Source organism: Narcine bancroftii, chromosome 2 (assembly GCF_036971445.1).
Source record: "Narcine bancroftii isolate sNarBan1 chromosome 2, sNarBan1.hap1, whole genome shotgun sequence".
Lineage (NCBI taxonomy): Eukaryota > Metazoa > Chordata > Chondrichthyes > Torpediniformes > Narcinidae > Narcine > Narcine bancroftii.
In genome coordinates, this window is record NC_091470.1 from 145,343,900 (window position 1) to 145,356,373 (window position 12,474).

Below are 12,474 nucleotides of genomic sequence, written 5' to 3' on the forward strand. Positions count from 1 at the left end.
GGAAAAGTTCAGGGTAAACTTCTTCAGAGAGTGATGGGGGTGTGGAACAAGCTGCCAGCTAAAGTGGCGAATGTGGACTCAATTTTAACATTTAAGAAGAATTTGGACATTTACATGGATGGGAGGGGTATGGACTGGGTGCAGGTCAGTGCAGAATAATAGTTCAGCACAGACGAGAAGGGCTGAAGGGCTGTGATTGATGCTGCTGCTTTCTGTTGGCAATGTTCCTTGTCGATGTTCTCGACGGCGGGGAAGGTTTTGCCTGAAATGCCCCAAGCTGTGTCCACTAACCTTTGCAGCTTTACGCTCGGAGGGGTTTGTGACAGGTTTTCTTCGATATCAAACATGGCTCTCCTGTGTCTTGTTCAAAAGCAATAAAGCACTAGCGCCAGGACCTAATGACAGGGGTGGGGAGGGGAAGAAGAGATAAAATAAGAGCCACCTACTAGATTTCCATATCAATTCAGCAATACCATTCCGCATCTCATTAGCAACCACACATGCTGCTTTACATCCTCACAGAGCTCCAAGTGAAGCTGCCCATTCACGCTGCTTTGCTGTCGAATGCTAATGGCCTCCTCTGGAACCCCAGCAGCATCTCCACGGGTCTTCATGCAGGTGGAGCGCAGGCTCTCCTCCGCTTCACTTTGTTCCTCCTCGGCCCTGCAACCCTGATGTAAAGGCCAGGTCAGACTTCAATGCAGAGTGACTGCCCATTTTCTGCTGGAAACTGAACAGCTCAAAAGGTTAATGAAAATGGACAATAATGGTGAACGGTCACTAATTATTAAGTAATATCCTGCCCATGGCTTTCTGCTTTCAACACTCATTGATGATGTACTAATTTAATATACAGGCCATTTTGGCCCACAAGTCCGTGCTGCCAATTTACACCCCATTAACCTACGCCCGCAGTACACTTTGAATGGTGGGAAGAAACCAGAGTCCCCGGGGAAAATCCCACAGGCACGGGTAGAATGTGTGAACTCCTGACAGACAGTTCGGGACTTGAACTCCAGTCTGAGGGTGCTTTTAATTGTGGAACTGTGGCAAAGTGGACTCCGCTCAAAATCTGTCAGATGCTCGTGTAACAGATGACATCATGTTAAAGTCAACCCCCTATTTTTAGCCCGAATATCAGGTATTTTCCATATATCACATCGAAAAGTCAATGCCCACTATTTTTCGCCCCAGCCGGCCGCCCATCCAAGCTTACCACCCGGTCTGTCACCCGCTCATCAGAACTCCCGACGCCTGAAATGAAGCAGATACTTACCATGGTTAAAAGTCACACCCCCCCCCCCCCCAATTTTTACCCAAAAAATTGGTCCACAAATCTTGACAATTTTCACAAGTATGACCAGTAAATCATGCAGTAATGTTACTTTTCTCAGTAATTAATGAGTACATTTTCAAATTGTGACTCCAGAGTGCCAGCACCCACATCTTCTGAATATTTATTGAAAAGAATGAGTCAGCTCTTCATCACTGAAACAAGTGAACTCGGGTCTTCTGGATGTTCTGAGTTCTTCTCTGACTCAGTATTAATGCTTCTGGCATTTTCTTGCGTTCATTTATTTGTGGAGAATTCTGTGCTGAGCAGGTCTACAATGGTTCCTGTGCTTCATTGGAAAGTGCATGAATGCAAAATTTATCTGGGTTGAAGTAAACAATAAATTGAAGCTTAAATTTAAAAAATTAGTCTCGTCACCACAATGAGAACTTAAACATCGCCAGAAGAATTGGAACGAGTGACTCATCTCAAATGCTTCAGAAAATTAGCTCCGTCCTGTCCGCACAGAAATGCAGGAGAAAATCAGCCGGTCTCTCGGCATCCATGGGAGGCACAGATATGGGACCAACATTTCAGGACCGAGGCCTTCGACAAAGTACCTACGGATTTTCTCCAGCAGGTTTCCCGACTACACTCACAACAATCACAGTGTTTGTCAACTTTCTGTTTTCTTTTTGTCCTGTCCATTTTGAGTTTCAGCAATCCTGCAAACTTGAGGAATAATTACTATTCTCTCTGGACCAGGATTCAGAGGTTGATATTAACAACGCACAAGCATTATCATGCGCCATTAAATATTAATCATCCTGTGTGCAGCGGATTCAGCACTCGTCATCCAATGGTGGAAAGGCCAATTTATTGAAAAAGCTGCCTTGACGGTGTCCCAACTAGAATTCTCCACCCATGCTGCCAGATCTGCTGACTGCCTCCAGCTTCCCCTTGTTCACTCAAGATAACAGCTTCTGCAATTTTCTTTTGTCTAAAAAGAAGCTGCTTTGACAATGTTGAGTTGCTTGAGAAACTAAGGCCAAGTGTGCAGTCTTGCAAAAATACTTTATTCCCATCAGCAAACATATTATGTACTTCTATTGTATAAACAATGGTCCAAAATTAACACTCAAACTAATTAGGGAAATCGACATGAGAAAAGGATCACTTCCTTAACTAGGGAAGTGAAACCAGTCCATGAATTTAGAACATTTATTTATAAAGTTTTAAAGTTAATTACCAGACAGAATTCCAAAGATGAGCTGAGTAAATGGCTTGCAATACTTTTTTTGGAAAGCAAATTTCACTTGACACAAGAATGAACCAATGGGTTCTTCTCCAAGGGATAAAGTCTATTGTCCTTTGAGAAGCAATATTCAGGATGTGGTGTCTTCTGTCACACCAGGTGGGAAACTCAGTGTACACGACATCACCAGAACGGAGTGCAACAATTGAGGGTAGAATTTTTGAGATCAGGTTTCTCAATCAAAACCTTTTGAATTTGTTTTTAAGCATTAAAGGTGCTTTCTGATGTAGAGTCACAATAAATTATGAGTGAAGGTGGGTCGAATTATAAATTATAAGTGAATGTTAAGGTCCAAGTTCGGTGACATCATTTCAGGTAAGTGACTGGAGGGGGAACTCGACGGGTGCAGCTTCTACTCCCCGGACAATTCAAAGCAAACTGCGCAATAATCGTTACATTTTATACCATCTCAATGAAGATCCCAGAATATGCTCAAAGTCAATGCCTCATTATGCTCACCCAACCCACATCAGTGAATTTCGTTACACAGGGACAAAAAAAAAATGCAAGTAAGCCCTGAATAATTTCAAGGAATTCAGCACGAGGTGCCACGACAAGGTGCTGGATAACAAATGTCAGAGTGGTTTCAAGACAAAATGTTTATGGTGAAAACAATGATTTGTCCGTGGTTTCTTTGTTACTGCATTGAGCCAAGGCAAATTGAACAATTATGATTGCAGGAAAATACAAAAATACATTTTATAAAGAAAACTGAGAGATTGTGAAATTCTTCAGGAGGATCGCTTCAAAGTGTATGAATCACCTTCTATGAAGCTGGAGATTATAAACAGGAGATTGCCTGTCAAAATTCCCTCCAGCCTCTCGCTACACATGAACAGGTTGACTCATCACAAACCCTACAGTCGAATTCGGGAGAAACTGGTGTTCCAGAAGGGCTTGGACTTCCTACTGTAAAATTATTTTCAAAAATCATTCTAGGAGCAGAGTCAAGGAAGACGCCAGTCCAAATCTGGGATTAAGAAGACAACTTTGTAACTTCTCAACTGGTTGAGTTTAGCTGGGAATTACAGCCACTTCCCCACCTTCTTTACCAAAAGTAACCAGTCACATGGACCAAGAGAAATCACACTTCAGTCATGACAAGAGGCAGATGAAGGCGAGGAGGGTGAGAGAGCAGATAAGAGAAGGAAGGGAGAGCAAGAGAGGCAGAAAGAAAGGGGAAGAGAGTGAAAGAGAAAGGGAAGGAGAGAGGAACATATGTGCATATTGCAGTGAATATCTTCATATAATGTAACCCATGAGTTTAAGAACAACCCAACTGATTTTGAGCAGGCACTGTGGTTCTGGAAACACCCGTCTTTGGGGTTCAACTGTCCAGAAGTTTCTTGGCCCAAGCACATCCCATCAACAGGATAAAAGCCATCTCCTCCTTCAATGTCACAGAATTGAATTAATCCTTCTCTTCCAATTAACGTGGCAGCACAAGTTGCCTTGGGAGAAGCTGAAAGTTCTTTGGTCTCCCAAGTCTTTGGAGTCGGGGGAGTCAAAGAGAGGTATTATGGATGCACATCCTGCCAATTGTTCACCGTGGCCTTGTCGGGGTCCAGTTCAGGCTTCCGCCTGCAGCAACTGCAGAGGTCAGACACCAGACGCGACCGAACCGCTCGAGTGCAAATGACGAACAAAAAGCAATTTGCTGCTCCTTGACAGGTGTTCCCTATCCCCTGGCAGGGAAAAGAAAAGAAAGGTCAGGAGGCTGAACAGAAATAAAAAGTTGCAATCATTAAATCCCTGTCGATGGCTGGTTCCGCGCCGTGTCACCATCCCAGCCATTGCCAATAACTCATGCCCTCCCTTCCAACAGAGTGAAGGACTGTTTTAAAGAATGTCCAAGTGTGGTCAGAGCTCTCAGGTGCCCCTGCTTGTACTCATTGATCTTTTCACTCATACCTTGAGGAAGGGCTCAGGCCTGCAACATCAGTGACAAATCTCTATCTAATCTGGACGCTGCAAAACCTGCTGAGTTCCTCCAGCATTTCTGTGTTTTATGACAGCATCTACAAACTTTCATGTTTCACTTCTTTTTTTTCTCCCACCGTAGCTCTGTGCTACAATTGTGGTCTTGTTTTACTTCATAAAAATGTGCACATCAGAAGCTGATCAGCAAGAGCCCCCTCTCACGGTACCAGGTCTGTCTGGAGAGCTGACCAGGAGCTGGTTGACAGTAAAAGGCTCTCTGAGAATATCCCTGAATTCCTGTTGAGCGGTGACACAACTGGGAATAAGCAATAGATCACCCAATTTGTCCGAGATACACACACACTAGCGCACAAATACACAGAGGAAGCCAGAATGAAGAAGTAAATGAGGATGTGGGTTAAGGGTGAACGGGGTAAGGTGTCAGGGGAACTTCTTCACACAGAGAGTGGTGGGAGTGTGGAACGAGCTGCCAGCTGAAGCGATGAATACAGGCTCGATTTTAACATTTCAGACAGATTTGGAGAGGACTGGACTGGGTGCAGCTCAGTGGGACTCAGCAGAAACATGATTCAGCACAGACAAGAAGGGCCCTCAATTTCTGTGCTGTAATGTTCTCTGGTTCAAAGGGTAAATTAACCTCAAAACTCAGGAAATCCCTGACCCCCACCCCCCTATCAAACGTGTGAAAGGAACACTCAAGCCCAGATTGGCCTTCATGCAGATCACCAGACTGAAGATCAGATGTTTCTGGCCTCATTCTCGAAGCAGTGATGAATAACCATTGGTTGCAAAGTGCATTAGGATATTTATAAAGGTCATTTATAAATGAGGTGAGGGGCCGTACACAGCCTTTAGTGTCCCATAAAAACCCCTGAAGTCGCCAATGTCAGCGCTAAGCTGGGTTTGTTTGGCGAGGCTAGTCCACCACTCATTTTGGATCTCCCAGAGTTTGCGCTGAAGGTGGCTGCATGAGAGACGGAAGGCTCGTTTTTTCTCTGGCCAGGAAGGCTTTGCAAGGTGAGACTGGTGGGCAGCTCGCTCCTGGATTTCCTGGTTGTTTTCATCAAACCAGTCCTTGTTTTTCCTGGAGGAGAAGCCCAGTACCTCTTCAGTGGATTGCAGTATGGCCGTTTTCAGCTGATCCCAGAGGGTTTCAGGAGACGTGTCCGTGAGGCAGTTTGTATCCTCGAGCTTTGCTTGGAGGTTTGCCTGGAAGTTTCCTCTCACTACGTCTGACTGCAAGTTTCCAACATTGAACCTCTTTCTGGGGGCTCCACTGTTCTTGAACTTTGGCTTGAAGTGAAGGTTGAGCTTGCAGCGAACAAGCCGGTGGTCAGTGTGGCATTCCGTGCTGGGCATGACCCTGGTGTGGAGCACATCCGTTTGTCTTTTCCTCGCACCAGAACATAGTCCAGGAGGTGCCAGTGTTTGGATCGGGGATGCATCCAGGTAGTCTTCAGGCTGTCTCTCTGCTGGAAAAGGGTGTTAATAATGACAAGTTGCTGTTCTGCGCAGAGTTCCAACAGGAGGCGCCCATTGTCATTTCACTTGCCGACACCATGCTTGCCAAGGATTCCTGGCCAGGTTTCTGAGCCTTTGCCAACACGAGCATTGAAGTCGCCAAGGATGACAACCTTGTCGGTTGTAGGAGTGCATTGAATGAGGTTGCGCATTCTCCCTCAGAAAGGATTAGTAATTCACAAGAAACCTACTTGCTGTGAAATAGGTACACTGAAATCCCCTTGAAAGATGTTCAAATTTAGAATAAAGTTGCTATGAACTGAAATCTCAAGGCCAAGAGCATGGTTTGAACTGATGACCTTGTGAATCACTTGTCTGGTTGATGCACAGCCAAAAGCATCAAACACAGGAGACTGCAGACGCTGGTATCTGAAACCAAACACAATCTACTAGACAAACTCGGAATCGAGCAGCATCAGTGGGAGAACACTATCCTAATAGTCATGTATTATTCACTCTCACACACCAATCTGAAAAGGGAGCATCTTTTAAAACAGAAAAGTATAAGTAACTGACTTCATTTAAAAGTTTTCATACTCAATACAGTTATTTTCCACTGGAAGTTACTGGCCAATTCTCTCTGTATTTCTCCAAATTTCGATGGATGCAACTGTGGAAAGTATATTGACTGGTCGCATTAAAGCCTGGTTTGGTGATTCAACTGCCCCGCACACGGTTATTTCAACATTTGAAGCCGTAATTCTGTCCGAATTATTAATTGTTCCATCACAACCAGTGTGTGCGTGGAAAGAGCTGTACTTACATGCAGTACAACCAGGATTCTGTTCTGCACAGCGGCCGAATTGTAGAGTGTCAGGATGAACCTCACCGTGCTCCACATCCGAAGGGCAATGAACACAATGGGTATGATCGTGAGCTTGTGATCTGCAATCGAATACCTTGAGTGATGGCTGGAACTACTGATGAGGATTGGGCGATACTCTGATAAGGCTTCATGCTGAGAAACAAAAAAAAACACAAGTCTCAGGGGAAGTTTCAGTGATTCAAGGGCTTGGGAGACACTTTCCAAATCGGATGACCTCTCACAAAATGCAGGAGGTAGCCAGGCAGTTCTCTCATTGTTCAGGACTGCCCTTTACCTCTTTTCTCACTGAGGCGTCAGAACCTAACGGGGGAAGCTTATCGAGGTTTATGTAATTACGAGGCATGTAGATATATAGTCAGAAGCCCCCTTTCCCAGGGTGTAGATTTAAGGTGAGAGGGGGAAAGATTTAAAAGGGACTTGAGGGGCATCTTCTTCACAAAGAGGATGGTGGGAATATGAAACGAGCTGCCCGACGAAGTGGTGCAGGTGGGGATAATTGTTATGACTGAAAGACATTTTGACAAATACGTGGAGAGGAAAAGTTGAGAGGGATATGGGTTCAACACAGGCAAATGGGACTAGCCTGGTCAGCATGGACAATTTGGGCCGAAGGGCCTATTTCTGAGCTGAAGAACTCCATGACTGGTTCAAGTTGAATGTAATTCAAAACAAGCAGGTTAGCTGGTCAAAAAAAAAATCATGGTTGTATCGTTACATCTTATGTTTTCACAAGACACAAGAGCATGTCGGCCCATGGCCCCATTGAATCTGTTCGGCCATTCTAATGATGAGCTAATCCATCCTCCCACTCAGCCACAGTCTGACCCTTGATGCCCTGACTAATCAAATACCTGTCAATCTTTGCCTAAATACAGTCAGTGACCTCACTTCCGCAGCTGCCTGTGGTAATGAGTTCCACAGACAAACAACCCGATGTGCCTTCAAATACGGGACTAACCCTTTCAATCCTGGAATCATTCGAGTAAATCTTCTCCAGTGCCAGGACGTCTTTTCTCACATACGGTGCCCAAAACTGTACACAGTGAGGACTCACCAGTGCTTTATAGAGTCTCAACATACATCCTTGCTCTTGTATGCTCTCCCTCGAGAATGAAGGCCAACATTGCATTTGCCTTCTTCACCACTGACTCAACTTGGAGGTCAACATTTAGGGTTTTCACTGAAAGCAATTATAATTTTTTTTTTTAAATTTAGACATACAGCATGGTCACAGGCCATTTCAGCCCATGAGCTGTACCGCCCAATTTACACCCAACTATCCTATAGCCCCGGTATGTTTCGAATGAAAGTCAATGGGTAGATGCACATGGAGGAGTTCAGTAAAAGCGGAGGAGTCACGTGATGGAGTAGTGGCCAGTCAGGGAATTCCAGCCCTCTCCCGAAAAGTTAAAAAAAACACACAAAGCACAAAGGTACAAGATTAAAATTTATAATAAAGTAAAAATAAAGGTGAGAAGAAAATGGCAGCGAAGAGAGAAAAGTCGAAAACAACAGGAAGAAAAGAGGAAGAAAGAATGTCGGAAGAAGAAGGTAAAGGCCTTACCTGTCCGAAGAGGCCCGCCGCGGAGAGAGAGGTCCGCTCCCGCAGGTCAGTGGAGGTCCTGGGCTCGGGACTACAAAAATGGCTTGCAGAGCCAAGTAAAAGTGCACAACCGCACATGCGCGACTCCTCCTGACGGGAGGGGGGAACAGCTGCGGAGTCGATCTCCACAGCTGAGAGAGACACCTGCAACACAGCAGCAGGTGCAGAACACAGACAATAACGATAACAATAAAGAAGAGGGTAAAAAGAAAACAAGGAAACAACAGATGGTCCATCCAGAGGAAGAAGAAGAAGAACAGAAAGAAGTGGAAGAAGAAGAGAAAAACAAGACAATGGATGTATCTTTTTTTAAAGAATATATGGAATCAGTGAAAGAATGGCAATTACAAGAATTTAATGAGATAAAAAGAAGAATTAAGAATGCAGAAGAAAAAATGAATAAAATGGAAATGGCCATATCAGAGATAGGAAAAAGAGTGGAAAATATGGAAGAACGAGAAACAATTGTAGAAATGGAAGTAGAAGACTTAAAAGAGAAATTAGAAGAATCTAATAAAAAAGTTAAAGAGACACATGAGCTGTTAGCTCAGAAGATAGATATAATAGAAAACTATAATATAAGAAGACTACACAAAAGAGTCTGGAAAAACAACCAACTGAAAAACCTCACAAAGATAAGCGTATACAGAGCCGTTGTCATACCCACACTCCTGTTTGGCTCCGAATCATGGGTCCTCTACCGGCACCACCTACGGCTCCTAGAACGCTTCCACCAGCGTTGTCTCCGCTCCATCCTCAACATCCATTGGAGCGCTCACACCCCTAACGTCGAGGTACTCGAGATGGCAGAGGTCGACAGCATCGAGTCCACGCTGCTGAAGATCCAGCTGCGCTGGATGGGTCACGTCTCCAGAATGGAGGACCATCGCCTTCCCAAGATCGTATTATATGGCGAGCTCTCCACTGGCCACCGTGACAGAGGTGCACCAAAGAAAAGGTACAAGGACTGCCTAAAGAAATCTCTTGGTGCCTGCCACATTGACCACCGCCAGTGGGCTGATAACGCCTCAAACCGTGCATCTTGGCGCCTCACAGTTTGGCGGGCAGCAGCCTCCTTTGAAGAAGACCGCAGAGCCCACCTCACTGACAAAAGGCAAAGGAGGAAAAACCCAACACCCAACCCCAACCAACCAATTTTCCCTTGCAACCGCTGCAATCGTGTCTGCCTGTCCCGCATCGGACTGGTCAGCCACAAACGAGCCTGCAGCTGACGTGGACTTTTTACCCCCTCCATAAAACTTCGTCCGCGAAGCCAAGCCAAAGAAAGAAAGATAATATAAGAAATAATATAAAGATAGTGGGCCTTAAGGAAGATGAAGGCGGCAAGAATATGAGAGAATTTATAAAAGATTGGATCCCCAGGGTCCGAGGAAGACCAGAATTACAGGAAGAAATGGAAATAGAGAGGGCACATAGAACTTTAGCCCCGAAACCACAACCGCAGCAAAAACCAAGATCCATTTTAGTAAAATTCTTAAGATATACAACAAGAGAAAATATATTGGAGAAAGCAATGAAGAAAGTAAGAGAAGACAAAAATCCACTGGAATATAAAGGTCAAAAAATTTTTTTCTATCCAGACATAAGTTTTGAACTCCTGAAGAAGAGGAAGGAGTTCAATACAGCAAAAACAATCTTATGGAAAAAAGGATATAAATTTATGTTAAAGTACCCAGCGGTACTTAAATTAGTTATTCCAGGGCAACAAAACAGACTATTCTCGGATCCAGAGGAAGCAAAGAAATTTTCAGAACAACTACAAAACAAGCAGAGAGATGAAGACATGTAATGAGAGTAAAAATGACCACGAACCATATGTATGTGTGTAAAGGGGTATATGTGTGTGTATATATTTAGTGTGCATACATGAATGTATCCGTATTTAGAGGAAAATATATAGAGTATAGACAAGAATTAATAAGGGAGGGAAAGGGAATAGAGGGAATAAGGAGGGAATTAAAAGAGTGACCTTTGTTACATATGAAAATTGAAATCTTTTCTGGGGGGGGCTGGGTGGGGAGGAGTTACAGTCACTACAAAATCAGTTGACGTTCGCGAGTGAATTCGCAAATCCAAATGGAGAGGGGAGATGTGGTTGTCCGACAAGGGATAAAGGGCAACTCAGGAGGGGGAGGGGAGAATGGGGTTAAAGAAGTTTTAAATAGGAAAATAAGGAAAATGTTTGATGTTTTAGAAATGTTGTCTTATAAAATGTTCAAAACAAGAAAGCAGAAATGGATAAGAAGGAAAGGTGATGCTGGAGAAACGGAAAGGGAAGATAAACAAAGTATGAAATGGCTACGCTGAACTATATGACTTTAAATATTAATGGAATACATAACCAAATTAAAAGGAAGAAACTGCTAAATTTACTGAAAAAAGAAAAAATTGATATAGCATTTGTGCAAGAAACATTTAACTGAATTGGAGCACAAGAAATTAAAGAGAGATTGGGTAGGACACGTAACAGCAGCGTCGTATAATTCAAAAGCAAGAGGAGTAGCTATATTAATTAGTAAAAATGTGCCAATTAAAATAGAAGAGGAAATAATAGATCCAGCAGGGAGATATGTAATGATAAAATGTCAGATATATTCGGAGTTTTGGAATCTACTCAATGTATATTCACCTAATGAAGAAGATCAAAAGTTTATGCAAGATATTTTTTTAAAGATAGCAGATACGCAAGGGAACATATTAATAGGAGGGGATTTCAACCTGAATTTGGATTCAAATATGGACAAAACTGGGAAAAAAATTAACAGAAAGAACAAAGTAACCAAATTTATAATTAAATCGATGGAAGAAATGCAACTTTTGGATATATGGAGGAAACAACACCCAAAGGAAAAGGAATATTCATATTACTCGGCTAGACATAAAACATACTCAAGAATAGACCTATTTTTGTTATCAGCTCATATGCAAGATAGAGTAAGAAAAACAAAATATAAAACTAGAATATTATCAGACCATTCACCCTTAATATTGACAATAAAGTTAGAGGACATCCCTCCAAGAATGTATAGATGGAGATTAAACTCCATGCTACTCAAAAGGCAGGATTTTAGAGAATTAATTGAAAGACAAATTAAAATGTATTTTGAAATAAATACAGAATCAGTGAAAGATAAGTTTATACTATGGGATGCAATGAAAGCATTCATTAGAGGGCAAATAATAAGTTATGTAACCAAGATGAAGAAGGACTATAATCAGGAAACAGAGCAGTTGGAAAGGGAAATAGTAAATATAGAAAAAGAATTAGCAATGAAGGAAGATACAACTAAAAGAAGAGAATTGGCAGATAAAAAAATAAAATATGAAACACTACAAACATATAAGATGGAGAAGAACATAATGAAGACAAAACAGAAATATTATGAACTAGGGGAAAAAACGCACAAAATACTAGCATGGCAGCTTAAGACAGAACAAGCTAAGAAAATGGTATTGGCATCAAGGAAAAAAGACAAACAAATCACATATAATCCAAAGGAGATCAAGGAAAACTTTAGGGAATTCTATGAACAATTATATCAAACTGAAAACGAAGGGAAAGAAGGCAAAATAGATGAATTTTTAACTAAAATTGAACTACCAAAATTACAAATAGAGGAACAAAATAAATTAACAGAACCATTTGAAATAGTAGAAATACAAGAGATAATTAAAAAATTACCAAATAATAAAACACCAGGAGAGGATGGATTCCCAATAGAATTTTATAAAACATTTAAAGATTTATTAATTCCTCCCCTCCTGGAAGTAATCAACCAGATTGATGAAACACAAAGCTTACCAGATTCATGTAAAACAGCAATAATTACAGTAATACTAAAGCAAGGGAAAGATCCACTCGCACCAGCGTCATATAGACCAATATCATTACTTAACACAGATTATAAGATAATAGCTAAACTATTAGCAAACAGATTAGCAGAGTATGTACCGAAAATGGTAAATCTAGACCA

General features: G+C 42.3%; 2 protein-coding genes across 2 annotated transcripts in view; both read right to left on the reverse strand.

The window, feature by feature from the left end:
* slc2a5 (solute carrier family 2 member 5) overlaps window positions 1–374 on the reverse strand; it is a 34,980-nt gene extending 34,606 nt beyond the window's left edge. Inside the window, exon 1 of the mRNA XM_069918398.1 lies at window positions 292–374. The gene's annotated coding sequence lies outside the window, so the exon portion shown is untranslated. The remainder of the gene's footprint in view (window positions 1–291) is intronic.
* Window positions 375–2,340: 1,966 nt separating this feature from the next.
* gpr157 (G protein-coupled receptor 157) overlaps window positions 2,341–12,474 on the reverse strand; it is a 35,822-nt gene continuing 25,688 nt past the window's right edge. Inside the window, exons 3-4 of the mRNA XM_069918402.1 lie at window positions 6,814–7,008; window positions 2,341–4,273 (exon numbers count right to left, since the gene is read on the reverse strand). Of these exons, the coding sequence (XP_069774503.1) occupies window positions 4,106–4,273; window positions 6,814–7,008 (363 nt within the window). The 3' untranslated portion in view covers window positions 2,341–4,105. The remainder of the gene's footprint in view (window positions 4,274–6,813; window positions 7,009–12,474) is intronic.